Raw genomic sequence first — 15,747 nt, forward strand, 5'->3', positions numbered from 1 at the left:
ATCAATTAAGTAGCAACAATGGCAAATACGGCTGTATCGGTATTTTCCCCTGGCAAGACCCACTCTCCTTTTATTTTTCTTCCTTTAACCCAAGGACAACGGTGAGTCTCTGCTTTTGTTAGGCCCACACAAAGCCGATCCAGCTCCGTTCCGTCTCCAATCCGTCTTTGGCCATGTGTGTGGGGGTGTTGTGCGGAGGTGGGTTAGCAGAAACACGGAGGCACTGAAACCAAACGGGGAGACATTTCCTCGGTGCTTCTCTGAAATTGATATTGTAATGTTTGCAACTGTCGTGTGGGGAAGATCAGAGTTTTTACCCAGGACGACAACAAGTTGATCACGGAGAAAACGACGCCAGTTTGCAAAGTGTTTAATTCTAAGGGTAGAAGGGGCAGAGACGTGTGTCTGCTGATATTTTGTGGCTGCTTTTTTTAAAGTCTTGTTATGATGAAGCTTTAAATGTTGGTGTAACTAGAAGGAAGAGGATAAAATGTGCTGAAATCAGTAATCACAAGGCTTCTGCTGTAAATAAATAAAAGCACTGCAACAATTCAGGAGTGAAGGATTGCCTGCGTCTCTACTCAGAGGACAGATTAGAAGCATTTCTCACTTGAAGTGAGTGACATTAGCCCAAGTCCAACGAAAGCTCCTTCAAACTCCTGTCCCCGCTTTCGTCCCTCCTCCAGACCACCATGGTGTCACTAGAAGGCCTGACGAAAGTGGTGGACCCCTCACAGCTCACGGCGGACTTCGACGGCAGTCTGGATTACAACCACGAAGAATGGATCGAGGTGAGACCCGCACGCCAGTCCCCCTCCATCAGAGCCATCTGCTCAATCTCTAATCTGCTGCCGAGGATTTCTTCAAAGACACACACATGAGGAGGCAGACGGCTTTTTAGTTTGTTTGTTTGTTTTGAAGACGCGCCATTCGGGATTTTAAGTCGTCTAACCCAAGCGCGGCGTTCTCTTTCACCTTCAGGTGCGAGTAGCATTCGAGGAGTTCTCCGGCCACGCCACCCAGATGTTGGCCCGACTGGAGGAGATGCAAGAAACCGTGTCGAGGAAGGATTTTCCACAGGATCTGGAAGGAGCCAGGCGGATGATAGAAGAACACGCCACTCTGAAGAAGAAAGTCATAAAAGCTCCGATTGAGGAGCTCGACACTGAAGGACAGAGGTACAAAAAAAAAAATCCAGCTTTGCTATATTGCTCACAAGGAGAATAGAAGTGAAAGTGAAGGACTACGTTTCTCTCTTCCACTTCACCTTTTTATGCTCATGTTGCAGAAACTGAATGTGGAGGATCAAATCTTTGTGAGGGAGCTAAAAGACGTGCAGATGGTGCATTAGTTTAGATTTAAATATATACTGTATGTGTGAAGATAACGTTTATTATTGCAGCGCTCAGTGTCTATATTAGATTTAGCTCAAGCATATTCATTTATTTACATCTTGTGCAAAGGAAATAAACTCTGTTTATTCCAGCTTTTGCTGTGAGGTCAGGCCTGCTTAGAAAAGCTTCTCAAAGATGCCCAACTGGAAGAAAGTTGCTTCAGTTTTTTTTATCGTTTTAGAGGATAGGCTGGCTACCTTTACATGTCTTTGACTGTAGTATTGTTGAGAAATTTTCAATGAGCGCCTGCCTGTTTTTACAGTGTAATTTCCTCCATAAATATCTGGCAGTTGTTCAGTGTGACTGTGTATTATTTACGTTACTTTAAACTCTGTGATTGGACGCTCGCGCTGCAGTAGTCTGTTTATGGTAGTTTGGGGGAAATTATAGATATCTTGAATAGTCTGGAGGTCAGGTTATGAGAGGTTTGCGCTTAAATCTGCCAGCGATGACGGGAGAGGAATGAAAGAGGTGGAATTGGTGAAAAGGCCGGTGTTTACATGAAACTTTATTTGAACTGTAAATCATGAAAAATTTTTCAAAGTTAAGTTGAATCTAAACTTGGATAATTAGAATATAATTTCCAAAAGCAGATGAAGATCCTGCATATTATGAATGAAATGTCATATTTATTATCTTTGCCTTGTTAATGCAACATTAATCTTACATAACACAAAGCAAAGCAAATATTAAGTGTTAATAAAAAGCGTAATGATGCACTGGTTGTTTCCAGGTTGCTCCAGCGCATACAAAGCAGCGAGTCCTTCTCCAATCGTAACGGCAGCGGCGGCGGCGGTGGCAGTGGCGGCAGCGGCGGCGGCAGTGGGGTGTGCAACGCCGACACCCAGGGCCTGGTGCCCCGGATCACCCAGCTGCTGGACAAGCTGCACTCCACGCGGCAGCACCTCCACCAGGCCTGGCACGTCCGCAAGCTGCAGCTGGACCAGTGCTTCCAGCTCCGCCTCTTCGAACAGGACGCCGAGAAGGTCGGTGGGCCGCCGCGAACGGCCGAGTGTGAGGAGTGATGTAGCGGTAATCCATAATCCCGGCTGGCGATCACTGCAGGGCAGACAAACGCCGATAGAGACAAAAAAACTTAATTATACCCACAGAGGGGCATTGATTGAAGCTGATTGTGGAGCCGTCACGAACCGATATTGCTCTTCTGTTTTCATCCTGGATTACTACTTCTAACTTTAATGCCACCAATAAAACCGGAGTCAGAGGTAAAAAAAAAAAAAAAAACTAAATGGCGTTACACTCGAGTACCATTCAGCGTGAGAGACGGGAAGATGGAGGGGAGCTCCTGCAGGTACGCGGCCACCTACTCCGGCTGCCAAGCTGACAGCTCAGACGTTGACAGCTGCAGCACAAAATAGAAAGAGTCGGGGGGGGGGGAAGAGATTCAGAGATCCACGTTTGAGCGAGTGGAATAAAGTAGCGGGTTGCAGCAACACCGAGCGAGCTGCAGTCTTGGATACACTGCAGTAGTAGGAGCTTGTTGCTAGGACACCATAGGCCATCAGTTGTTCTCTCGGAGAACCTGAGAGGATACTCTTAATAGAGGCGGTCCATTTCTCTTGTATTCTGGCCTGGAAAGATGACAACTGTGTGTGAGCACCGCAGCGGCGCACAAACACACTCCGCCGCACGGCTCGGGCCCAGCTGTTTGTGTTTGTACCTGTGCCTGCAGCGATCTGTACAAGTTACAGATGATCCGAGTGTGCATGTTTTCATTTGGCCGGCTAACTCCCCCCCCCCCCCCCCCCCCCCCCCCCCTCTCTCTCTCTCTCTCTGTCTTTGTGTATTTGTGTGTCTGCCCCGTCGTCGTCAGATGTTTGACTGGATCATGCACAACAAGGGCTTGTTCCTGGCAGGCTACACAGAGATCGGCAACAACCACCCCCACGCCGCCGAGCTGCAAACCCAGCACAACCACTTCGCGATGAACTGCATGGTAAGACACGCGCAGCGCGCACACACAGCGACTCGCAGTGGGAGGGAAAGCTTTCCGCCCAATTGGACTCCAGTCCGTGCCCCACGCTGTATAATAATACAGTTATTGCACTTAGCTACAACCTCTGCTGTTTGTTGCGCGCTTCCGTGCACTCACACATTCTCTACACGTTAAGCAGCAGCAACACAACCAGGTATTAAGTAATCCTATTCTCTATCCACAGTCGGCCTTACATAACCATTATGAAACTGTTGAGACGAGGGGCCGGTGTAGCCGCATGAGCTGGGATGCGAAACAGTAGCAGCAGCCCGATTATCCCTCAGCGCCCCCTCCACTCATCCGCATTTCGTCCAAAATTCTTATCTTGAATGTGTTCTCACTCACCACTAACGCTCCGACCGTCCCGCCGTCCAGAATGTGTACGTCAACATCAACCGGATCATGTCTGTGGGGAACCGGCTGCTGGAGTCGGGTCACTACGCCTCGCAGCAGATCAAGCAGATCTCAGGCCAGCTGGAGCAAGAGTGGAAGGCCTTCGCCGCCGCGCTGGACGAGCGGAGCACGCTGCTGGAGATGTCGGCCACCTTCCACCAGAAATGTGACCAGGTACGGCATGGAAAAGGTTGAGGAAACTGGGGGAGTCAGTGAAACTTCCACATATATTCCATTATCTCCCTTCACTTTTTAAAACTGTTTGAAACTCTATTCCCTATTAACTAAAAAACGTCCAAATCATCGATTGTTCTATTATGAAACGAAGATGAAAAACAGGATCTGTGGAGAGCAGGATGTGTTGATACAGGAATCATTCAGGGTTTTTTTTTTAAGTGCAAGTATGACTCATCAAGTCGCATTTGAGAGATTTGTTTTCTTTCTTTTTTCCCCAGTTTTGAGCTGATCGTCCAGTCATTACTTCATGTAGATTTCTCCTTATTGCACCAGAAATACATCTGCAGCCTTTTGGTGATTCCTTTGCACCTACTCAGAGGTTTGGCTGCTGCAAATGTCAGATATTAATAATGCCAAATACAGTAACTCTGACATTTCATGGGTTGTTCAAATACTTCCAAAATATGCTTTAGGTGAAAAGACATTCAGTTTGTTATATTATACCATTTATGTCTTTTCTACACAAGTATTTCGTAATTATTAGTATCATGTTTTCTAGTCTGACTCAAATGCAGTATAGAAAGGACTTTTAGAAATCGATGAAAGAAAAAGCTGTATTCTCTATTCTCTAACAGCTAAAATATCAGATTTGTAGCCCAGTTCAACTCACAGGACCAATTATCGTGCCAATTTGCTGAAGTAACTGTGGAAAACGTGAAAACTAATCTCTGAAGTGTATTTTAATGGGAGCAGAATTGAGAAAACGTGAAATCGATGTGTTTGGAGCCGGTGGACACGTTGACCTCGTCTTTACTCGCGTTTGAACGAGAACACCGAAGCTCACACTCTCCAGGTTGTAAAATACCCATTTGGCTTCATTAGATCCATAAAGCCTAACATATGCATGCCATTAGCATAATATTTACATAAAGCTTTGCAGGATGGCAGTGAAGTATTTGTCGGTGCTGCTGTTTTGGTCTGTGCTCATTAGCGGAACCGCTGTGGAACCATTCCCGGCCCAGAATCCCGACACGGGAACATGTGCGGTTCGACTTTTCCGACCTGGAATATCACCGTCACCAGGGCGGCCTTTTCATGTTTGTGAGCTGAAATAGAAGCGGCCTTTTCCCCGAAGGATTCACCCCAACCTTTATCGCCTCCCACATACGCACGGCTTCGCTTCAAGCCTTTGTTCTGCTCATGGATGTTCTCCGCGGCGTCATGGGAGAGCTCCAGAAAAGCTTTTAATTAAATGGAGATCAGTTGAACTTTCCGATTTGGCCAGTCTCACTGATTGCTGCTTTGTTGTGCATCATCCCTCCCCCGTGATGGGATGGGGGGGGGGGGGGGGGGGGGGGGGGGTGTCGGAGGCACAGCGGGTTGTAGGAAGTCACCGCCTGTCAGTGTCAGAAAAACTCTCAGGAATTCCAAATGCAAAGCAAACATAATCCCAAGGTGATTTTTCTGTGCGATTAAAGTATGACTCCTCGTGTCTCACGCCACGTCCAGTGTGAAACGCTTCGTGTGTGTTTGTGTGTGTGTGTGTGTGTGTGTGTGTGTGTGTGTGTGTGTGTGTGTGTGTGTGTCTCTCTCTCTTCCCCCTGCAGTACATGGGTAACGTGGACTCGTGGTGCAAAGCGTGCGGCGAGGTGGATTTGCCCTCCGAGCTGCAAGACCTTGAAGACGCCATCCACCATCATCAGGGACTGTACGAACACATCACCGCGGCATACTCCGAGGTACACACACACACACACACACACACACACACACACACACACACACACACTTTCTGTTTGGAGAGTAATGTGCTCACATTTGTCTAACGGGTGCCTCCATGATGGGTTAGGCAGCAATTTCTAAAAATTGACTTGTGAACAAGACTTGCGGTGTTACATAATGAAATGTTAGAGTTTAATTTGCTGCATTGTTTTGGTTATGTAAGGTTTGAGTACACTTAGCTCTGTCTGATTTACCTCCTCATTAGAATATGAATTACATTTACCTTTGTTTTGTAAGTTCTCAGTTCCTGTTAAACTTTACTGTGAGATAGTGAACGTATTCTCAGTCTGCTAATCAGCATTTAAATGGATTTGTTCTGCTTTTGGTCAACATGTGATGGCAGATCTCCTTGTGTCACATTTCACACACCAGTTAAATAAAACTAAGTAATTTTAGAGAATCAGGTGAAACAATTCAATGCAACTATAGAAACTATGAAGTTTTTTAAAACCACCAAAATAACTTTATATCGATAGTAGGAAAGTGGAAAACTAAAAAAAAACTTCAAAAATTCAACCCTAATTGTTTATCATTGTGTTCCAGTCGTTTTTAAAGTAATTCCAATCTGGGTTAAGGAGTTGTTTGTGTTTTAGATGAACTGTTGATGAGGATTGAAACAGTATTTTCACCTTTGTAATGAGCCGGTTGTTTTCTGTGAGTGAAAGGTGGCATCAGTTCAACGCCTGGACTCTGATACAGTGAAGCCTCGCTGTCTGTTGTTCAACAATCTCTTCCTCAAATAATCAATTTGCAATAGAAGCAGATGTTGCTGTAAAACTTTGGGACGATCTCCAGCGTTGTGACAGAGCCTTACCAGATGTGTGAGCCATTCACACCAGCAGACACTAATGCAGCCTTACATCTCTCTTTACAGGCATAGAAATAGTTATAAAAGTGTGTAAACTCTTTCTGCTGGTTGTTGGATGTGTATTTGTCCACCATCAGGTGAGCCAAGACGGCAAAGCACTGTTGGACAAGCTGCAGCGACCTTTGACCCCGGGCAGCGCCGACTCCCTGACGGCGTCGGCGAACTACTCGAAGGCGGTGCACCACGTCCTGGACATCATCCACGAGGTGCTGCACCACCAGCGGCAGCTGGAGAACATCTGGCAGCACCGCAAGGTGCGGCTGCACCAGCGCCTGCAGCTCTGCGTCTTTCAGCAGGATGTCCAACAGGTAAACACACACACACACACACACACTTCCATAGTATCCACTGTAAGGCTCCTCAAGCTGACAGGTTACAGGGCCAAATTTAATTGCCAGATTCTTTCCAGCTAGTAAAACAGTAATGCGAAAATTGCAGGTTAGCCTACTGGGTAGAAGGATTCAGCACCGAATGGAGGGTTTGATCTCAGCCACAGTCACGTTTGTTTCATCGTCCTTGAGCAAGTTGCGAGTTCCTCCGTCAGGAATGCTGAGTAAATGCCTCAAATGTTCATTTTCTCAGCGCAGAAGGAAAAGAAAGCAGCCGGAAAACGAGAACGGCGAGCGTGCCACAATTCAACAGTCCAATATGATAATACAGTGACTTACAGTCCAAAAAAAAAAAAAACAAAAACCACGGGCATTCCTGAATGTGTCGACATGGCAACTGTTGCTATGGCAACTGAATTGGGTCATATGTCCGTGCAGATGCTGTTCATCCGCTAAAAGCCGAGACGGACACAGAGTGCAGGGATTGGGGGGGGGGGGGGGGGGGCGGGGGGGGGGGGGGGGGGGGGGGCGGGCGTGTGAAGTCGGGCTCAGGGCAGCACCTCACATACTGTTAACTATCATTCTGTTGTTTTGGCCGCTGAGCACAGTTTTGAAAACCGTCCACACGTTTTTCACACAAGCCCCACCTCGGAGCACCCCCTTGTGGTTGTCCGTCTCACCCACTCGCTGTACGACTGACTGTTCGGTTGCGTTCTTGCACAGGTGCTGGACTGGATCGAGAACCACGGAGAGGCCTTCCTCAGCAAACACACCGGTGTGGGAAAGTCTCTCCACCGAGCCCGGGCCCTGCAGAAACGCCACGAGGACTTTGAGGAAGTGGCGCAGGTAGGGCACTTCCTGTGTGAAGGCAAAGAGGCTCACCAGCATGATGAGAAAACATCCATGCTGCCAGTAATGAGCTTTTTTAGTTCAATTTGAATTTATGTTCACTTATGCATATTTAAAGGTCAATATATTTCAGTATAAAGCAGCTGTGAATAAGATGAAATGCACTTTATCTGTTGGAAATATAGAAGATGCTATTTCGAGTTCTAGAAATCTGTTTATGTGAGGTAAAATAGGTCAACGATCCTTGAAGACGGCTTCAAACAGAGCTGCAGAGGGAATGTCAAACTCTGCTGGGAAGACTTTGGTTCATAAAACCTCAATAACTGTAAATATCAAGACTGCAAACCACTGAAGAAGTCAGAAGTCATTTTAAAGCAGGACCTTTGCTTGTGAGGGATCTTAGAAAAACGATTCCTCTAACCTTTAATGACTCCACCAGCACAGATGAGCTTTTATCAGAAAATATTAAAATTAATCTTTTGACATCCAGCCTCATAGAAGCTGTTTGTTTGTGTTTGTTTTTTTTCTTTCCCTCACCTTCACTCTCCAGTTGTACTTCCTGTCCTGACCTCTCTCTGTGCAGCTCTGCTATCACAGCCTCCATCCTGCATTTATTTATTTATTTATTTATTTATTTTTCGTTCCACCCCTGATTGCTCCGTTTCACCCTCCGCTCACCTTCAAAGACACATTTGTGCGAGCTGTACGCGCTAATCCGCTCTCCCTCCGCTCTCTCCCGGGACTAGAACACGTACACCAATGCAGACAAGCTGCTGGAGGCGGCCGAGCAGCTGGCCCAGACGGGAGAGTGCGACCCGGAGGAGATCTACCAGGCCGCCCACCAGCTCGAAGACCGCATCCAAGACTTTGTCCGCCGCGTGGAGCAGCGCAAAGTCCTGCTGGACATGTCTGTCGCCTTCCACACGCACGTCAAAGAGGTGGGCAGAGAGGGTGACGCAGCGCTGGAGTGGACGGTGGGCTGGGAAATAATCACCCGGTGAAATGTGGAGAGTGTGTGTGGTGGGCTTTATTTGTCAGAGATAGAGAGAAACAATGCGCAACCTGTGGATGTTTTTCTAGATCTTCTCAAGTGAGAATGATTTTGGTGAAAAGATGATGATAGGGGCTGATAGAACCCTCCCTCTGGTCCGCGTATTGCTTCTGTTTCTGCTCAGTTATTTCTCCAGAGGAGGGGATGAAATCCAAACCATTTCACAGTTAGTTAAGTGGCTCCATCAGCAGACTGGACGAAACTTTTCCGACTGTTTCATCATCTGAAGTTGAGCAGTATTTCCCACTGTTGCATCGAGTGGTTCTTGGCTATCAACTCCAAATTCAGCTTGCTGACAAGTGGAGACGATTGTTTCTAATAAAGGAAACGAAAGGCTCAGATCTCCTCTGACAGGACTCCAATCAGTCCCAGAGAAAATCACCCTGACTTTATTGGCGATGGCTGATCCATACACAGTGAACGGCATTTTTTTGATGAGAACTTAATTAGACGCTTTATTTTGAACACGTAAACAATCAGAAGTGTCCACTGTCCCCCTGTTAGAGCCAGTCTTTCATATGAACTTATTTTATAGTACTAGTTTGTTTAGAATGCCTTAATTAGAATAATATTCACTTACTGTATGCGATTTCCTGCCCTGTAGCTGTGGACGTGGCTGGAGGATCTCCAGAAGGAGCTGCTGGACGACGTCTACGCCGAGTCGGTGGAGGCCGTCCAGGATCTGATCAAGCGCTTCGGCCAGCAGCAGCAGACGACGCTGCAGGTCACCGTCAACGTGATCAAGGAGGGAGAGGACCTCATTCAGCAGCTCAGGTGCCAGCTTCATACATCCGGCCGTGTAGGAATGGAGAACAAGACTTAATCTCGCTTCTGTTTTGAGTCCAAAAATACATCCGGCTCTGCTACTATCAGTGCGAACAGGCAGCAGGTTGAACAGGTCAAACTAATGAAATCAATCATCCTGAGAAATCACTGGAGCGCTCAGTGACAGATGATGATGATGATGATGATGATGCAGTGACCCTCAGCTTCACAGTGTGGATGAAAAGCAATAGATTTGTATGTCTTCTTACATAACCGTGGGCCTCCAGTCTTCTCTCAGCAGAGCTTTGGCAGCGAAGCTTCAGTTGGAAAAGGTTTTCAGTGAAATTCTGCAGGAAAAAAAAAAAAAAGCTGAAAATGTGCAAGCAAAGTGTCTGTCTTCGATGTTGACGATTGGAGGAAGTTGACCCTCACCGTCTTGCTTTATTTTTATGCAGAGGATGTTCCTGCCCTCCTTCCAGTTCCCCTCTTTTCGATTTTTTTTCTTCCATCTTGCTCTCTCTCTTCCTGTTGTATCGGCTCCTCTGCGAATCCTTACATAATATTGCTTCCTTTACAAACACGTGCCTGATCGTGCGGCCGTCTCCCTTTGAGGCGGCTGTCACGCCACACGCCCTCCATGCGTCTCGTGCAGAACCGAGCCACACGTGTGCACGCGAGGGTGTGCGTTTCAGTGCGACTGATCGTGGAGGGGTGCCACCTGACCTCTGCCCTCTCTGCTCTTTTTGTTCCCTTCATTTGCTGTAAATTGTTTTGTATATTTTGGTGGATTGAACAGTCTCGTGTTTCTCTTCCAGGGACTCTGCCATCTCCAGCAACAAGACGCCCCACAACAGCTCCATCAACCACATCGAGAGCGTCCTCCAGCAGCTGGACGAGGCCCAGGCGCAGATGGAGGAGCTCTTCCAGGAGAGGAAGATCAAACTCGAGCTCTTCCTGCAGCTGCGCATCTTCGAGCGGGACGCCATCGACGTGAGTCTCCGTGCGGAAGCCGTTTTCAAATCAGCAATTCAGCCTCCCGTGCCGATGTTGAAGCCATCGGTCCTCCTCAGATCATCTCCGACCTGGAGTCATGGAACGAGGAGCTGACGGGTCAGATGAACGACTTCGACACGGAGGACCTGACGCTGGCCGAGCAGAGGCTGCAGCACCACGCCGACAAGGCGCTGACCATGAACAACCTCACCTTCGACGTCATCCACCAGGGACAGGAGCTGCTGCAGTACGTCAACGAAGTCCAGGCCTCGGGTGAGTGAACAAAGCTGGAAAATAACTTCGCTCCATTTCAATATTGTATCTAATAATACAGATCTTATGGAGAGATTTTCTACTTATTACAAGTAGAAAAAATAATCATGACTACTTATTTTTATGGCCCTTTTCCCAAATGTTATCTCGAAGTTTTCATTGTCTTTCATCATCTTCACTCCATTCAAAAAAAAAAAAAAAAAAAATACAGCTTTGCCAACTTTTCTTGTTATTTCAGTTTTTTAAAAACACATTTTCTTGACCTTGTCCCCGATCCTTCATCCGCCTCTCGAGTGATCTCAAGTAGCGCCGGCGAGCCGTTTGGCCGTCGCCGGTTTGCCACATCAGACGGCGTCGTCGTCCTCATCCGGCCGAGGGTTAAGGCAGGATGCAGCCCGCACCGCATCGCATTTCTGTGTTTGGCTGCATTAGTTTAATATTGATACTGTGTAGGCGTCGCGGGTCGGATGCAGTCAGTGTTTGTGATGAGAGGCGCCCACTCACAAACCACAATAACTCACCTGTGATCTCACATGCTAATAGGTGCTGCGCACAAGGAACGGTTACATCATGCCACGTGTGTCCAACGCAGAGCAGCTAATAACGTTTAATACTGAACAGCTCGTTTAAAATTTGCAGAGGCATCAGTGTTTGCTGCTGCAGCTAGTTGAGATTCGTGCCAGGATGTGAAACGACGGCGTGTCCCGTGTCCAGGTGTGGAGCTGCTGTGCGATCGGGACGTGGACATGGCCACGCGGGTGCAGGACTTGCTGGAGTTCCTCCATGAGAAGCAGCAGGAGCTGGACGTGGCGGCGGAGCAGCACCGCAGGCACCTGGAGCAGTGTGTCCAGCTGAGACACCTTCAGGCTGAAGTCAAGCAGGTAGAGCCTGCAACCTGCAGCAAGGCGCCACCTGCAGGCGGCACGTAATAATAACAATCAGTCTAACGTTTAATGTTTCCTCTGTGTGTGTATTGTCTCAGGTGCTCGGCTGGATCCGTAACGGCGAGTCGATGCTGAACGCGGGCCTCATCACGGCGAGCTCGCTACAGGAAGCAGAACAGCTGCAGAGAGAACACGAGCAGTTCCAGCATGCCATCGAGGTAACGGCTCATCCAGTCATCCCAACTTGTTGTCTGTTGAGAAAGTTCAGCTTGTTTATTCTGCCACCTCTTCTCGCCGCGCAGAAAACCCACCAGAGTGCCCTGCAGGTCCAGCAGAAGGCGGAGGCTCTGCTCCAGGCCAACCACTACGACATGGACCTGATCAGAGACTGTGCAGAGAGCGTGGCCTCCCACTGGCAGCAGCTCATGCTGAAGATGGAGGACCGACTCAAGCTGGTCAATGCCTCTGTGGCCTTTTACAAAACTTCTGAGCAGGTTTGGCCCGATTCGAGTTCTCGCTATTTTTTGCATTTTGAGCCAACGGTAAAGAGAAGAACCCTCAGCAAGGTGGACTGCTCCCTGTGCGCAGGTGTGCAGCGTGCTGGAGAGCCTGGAGCAAGAGTACAAGAGAGAGGAGGACTGGTGCGGAGGAGCCGACAAACTGGGACCCAACTGTGAAACGGAACACGTCACCCCCATGATCAGCAAGCACCTGGAGCAGAAAGAGGCCTTCCTCAAGGTAACGCAAAACACCGAGGACGCCTGAGTCACAGCTGAGTTTCAGGCCGAAAGTCTGATATCGACGTTCACGTCCATCCTTCCGCCAGGCGTGCACTCTGGCCAGAAGAAACGCCGACGTCTTCCTCAAGTACATGCACAGGAACAGCGTCAACATGCCCGGGATGCTGAGTCACGTCAAGGCGCCGGAGCAGCAGGTTAAAAGTGAGTAGCCGTTGCAGCTGATAGGTTAGGAGGGGTTGGAACAGCTAACCTGCAGACTTCAGGTGTAGTGGGTTTTTTTATGATTTGAATAACAATTTTTTCTTTCTTTATTTTTTTTTAAATCAGAATCATTTTCTTGAGCAATTTTTTGAAACAAACCTTCGTTTTGTGTTTCAAGACATCCTGAATGAGCTCCTGCAGAGGGAGAACCGCGTCCTCCACTTCTGGACCATGAGGAAGCGGCGGCTGGACCAGTGTCAGCAGTACGTGGTGTTTGAACGCAGCGCCAAACAGGTACAGGAAACCCCCTCCGTGGGTGCAAGGAAGACAAATGTTACATGAATGTGTGCTTGATGTTCGCGTCTGTGTGTGTGTTTGTGAAAAGGCGCTGGAGTGGATTCATGACACCGGGGAGTTCTACCTGTCCACACACACATCCACCGGCTCCAGCATCCACCACACGCAGGAGCTGCTGAAGGAGCACGAGGACTTCCACATCACAGCCAAGGTTTGCGCCTTGACACGACACACACGCGATAGTTTCGATGTGTGTGTGTGAATGCCGAGCTTCTCTCCCCCCAGCAAACCAAGGAGCGTGTGAAGCTCCTGATCCAGCTGGCCGATGGCTTCTGCGAGAAAGGCCACAGCCACGCCACCGAGATCAAGAAATGGGTGACGGCGGTGGACAAGCGGTACCGGGACTTCTCCCTGAGGATGGACAAGTACCGCTGCAGCCTGGAGAAGGCCCTGGGCATCTCTTCAGACTCCAACAAAGCTGTGAGCGTCGCACACATTTTTGTAAAATGGGTAAAACTCTCCGTCCTTTTCACCTTCTCCTCATTTCCCCCAGAGCAAGGATCTGCAGCTGGACATCATCCCGGCCACGGCTCCGGGGTCAGAGGTCAAGCTGAGGGACGCTGCCGCCCATGAGCTGAACGAGGAGAAGCGCAAGTCCGCCCGCAGGAAGGAGTACGTCAAACCGCTCGCCGCTTTCTGAAATCTGACAAAACCAAAACGCTTCCCCACATTATGCAGATGAAGAACAGATGTTTGACAATCTCTCCGCAGTCACACAATTGCTTGATGAGAGTTAATTTGGCAAATTAAAAGAACTGCCGCGGGCTGTCCGTATTGAAAGTTGTTTAGCGTTTAGCAGCTTAAAGTCCCTCCTCTGAACGGTCTGCGCTAAAGCCCACAAACTGAGGAAATAGCAGCAAGTCAGCATTTTCACAGCTTCTTTTTTTTTTTCCTTCTTCGCTGCTGGAAAAATGTTATATTGCCTCCAAAGCACAAGTAATTAAAAGATTGGCTCGGTGCCTGAAGTATGCAGCAGGGAACCGTCGCGGTTTGTAAGCCGGTTCACGTTAAGGTCACCCAGCAGCATCCCTGTCAAACCTGAGCGCTCGCTCACTCAGTCATTGAGTCTGAATGTAAAAGTTGAATCTCTTTTCGACTCGCTCGTCCTCACGCCGGCGTCTCTCCTTTGCCGCGTCAGCACAAGAACTGGCAGACGCAACAATCGCAGCAGGACGAACGGCGCTACACGCGGCAGACGGGGAACGGAGATTGCGTGGATTTATACGAGCAGCACAAATCACGAGCATGATCTCAGTCACTCGCGGCTGGTTTATGGCCGCGCTTTATGGCTCGTAACTCTTTCATTATTCATCAGCGTAAATGGCTGAAGCCGAAATGGAGCCGTTGGCAGGCTGATTTATCATTACGTGAACGAGGAAAGTATGACAATTGCTAATTTGTGCTCCGTCTGTGTGTGTGTGTGTGTGTGTGTGTGTTTGTGTGTGTATGCGCGTGTGTGTGTGAGTGTAGGTTCATCATGGCCGAACTGATTCAGACAGAAAAGGCCTACGTCCGGGACCTGCGGGAGTGCATGGATGTGAGTTCAGCTCCACTCAAGCCCTTGTTTTTTTTTTTATCCTGTCTTCATGCCAGAGATGTGCAACAACTTTTCTCTTAATTGAGAAATCTAAAGATTATTTCTTCTTCTTTTTTTTCTCCCTGCTCTTCCGTTCAGACCTACTTGTGGGAGATGACCAGCGGGGTTGAGGAGATTCCTCCTGGAATCATCAACAAGGAGCACATTATCTTTGGAAACATGCAGGATCTCTATGAATTCCATCACAAGTGAGAAGTCCCAACTTTAAAATGAATCATGTTTAATTTCATAGTTTCAGAGCGTAGTTTCCTGAACACTGATAATTGAATGAAGTTCTCATGTGTCTCTCTTCTTCCTTGTTTCGTCAGCATCTTTCTCAAGGAGTTGGAGAAATATGAGCAGCTACCGGAGGATGTGGGGCATTGCTTCGTCACATGGGTGTGTTCACTGTTTATCTCTTGATGTGATGCACTATGACCTTTGAGAAGTCATCTACAGAACGTATTGTTTGTACTGAATACCGCTGATCGTTGATTAATTAGCAGAGTTGTTCCTGTCTTTTATCAGTCTGATCCTGCAGGCTACCGCTCCAAAAGTTCCAGATTCATTTTAGACCAATTAGTGAGGAAGTTAAGCTGCTCTTTGTCTTTCTTTCTATTATGGCGGAAAAAAAAGACTGAGAAATTAATAAGCTCCCATTAATGTTATCTTTAGTTTTTGCCCGTTGGTTTGTGGGTAGATGATTAATTACACAGATCATTCGGTTGGTTGGTTTTTGTCGTGTTCTTCTGTAGGTGGTCAGTCAGTTTCTGGATGATTGGGTCGATTGATTGCTTCGCTGATTGCCGACTGGTTATTTGCCTTGTTTGCTTTTTGATTTGATTAAAATAGTTTTGCGTGTTGGTCTGTTTCTTTGATTGGTGGATGACGGGTTGGTTTACTGGAGATGTTGTTGGCTGGTTGGTAAGTTGCTTGCTTGGTTGGTTATTTAGTAGGTTTCCCCTGTTGGTTGTTCAACAGCTTGTCGTCTTGACTGGTGGATTGTTACTGCTGCTTGACGGTTGTAAATTGATTGAGTGACTGGTGGGTTTTACGTTGGCTGAGGAATGGCACCTATGTAGCGAATATTAATTACTTTGGTTGACAGGATTACATTTG

At 47.9% G+C, this 15,747-nt stretch overlaps 1 protein-coding gene across 5 annotated transcripts in view; it reads left to right on the plus strand.

The window, feature by feature from the left end:
* Positions 1-15,747, plus strand: part of LOC115409440 (triple functional domain protein) — a 66,272-nt gene that overhangs the window by 37,611 nt on the left and 12,914 nt on the right. For all 5 annotated transcript variants that reach the window (XM_030120633.1, XM_030120629.1, XM_030120630.1 and 2 more), the window contains exons 6-29: positions 687-791; positions 982-1,178; positions 2,128-2,380; positions 3,229-3,351; positions 3,766-3,957; positions 5,568-5,699; positions 6,688-6,918; positions 7,663-7,785; positions 8,535-8,726; positions 9,444-9,613; positions 10,420-10,594; positions 10,675-10,870; positions 11,585-11,751; positions 11,853-11,972; positions 12,057-12,248; positions 12,343-12,492; positions 12,581-12,695; positions 12,874-12,989; positions 13,081-13,203; positions 13,278-13,472; positions 13,546-13,664; positions 14,523-14,589; positions 14,728-14,837; positions 14,958-15,027. In XM_030120633.1, the coding sequence (XP_029976493.1) occupies positions 687-791; positions 982-1,178; positions 2,128-2,380; positions 3,229-3,351; positions 3,766-3,957; positions 5,568-5,699; positions 6,688-6,918; positions 7,663-7,785; positions 8,535-8,726; positions 9,444-9,613; positions 10,420-10,594; positions 10,675-10,870; positions 11,585-11,751; positions 11,853-11,972; positions 12,057-12,248; positions 12,343-12,492; positions 12,581-12,695; positions 12,874-12,989; positions 13,081-13,203; positions 13,278-13,472; positions 13,546-13,664; positions 14,523-14,589; positions 14,728-14,837; positions 14,958-15,027 (3,633 nt within the window). The remainder of the gene's footprint in view (positions 1-686; positions 792-981; positions 1,179-2,127; positions 2,381-3,228; positions 3,352-3,765; positions 3,958-5,567; positions 5,700-6,687; positions 6,919-7,662; positions 7,786-8,534; positions 8,727-9,443; positions 9,614-10,419; positions 10,595-10,674; positions 10,871-11,584; positions 11,752-11,852; positions 11,973-12,056; positions 12,249-12,342; positions 12,493-12,580; positions 12,696-12,873; positions 12,990-13,080; positions 13,204-13,277; positions 13,473-13,545; positions 13,665-14,522; positions 14,590-14,727; positions 14,838-14,957; positions 15,028-15,747) is intronic.

Source organism: Salarias fasciatus, chromosome 22 (genome assembly GCF_902148845.1).
Source record: "Salarias fasciatus chromosome 22, fSalaFa1.1, whole genome shotgun sequence".
In the NCBI taxonomy this organism is placed as follows: domain Eukaryota; kingdom Metazoa; phylum Chordata; class Actinopteri; order Blenniiformes; family Blenniidae; genus Salarias; species Salarias fasciatus.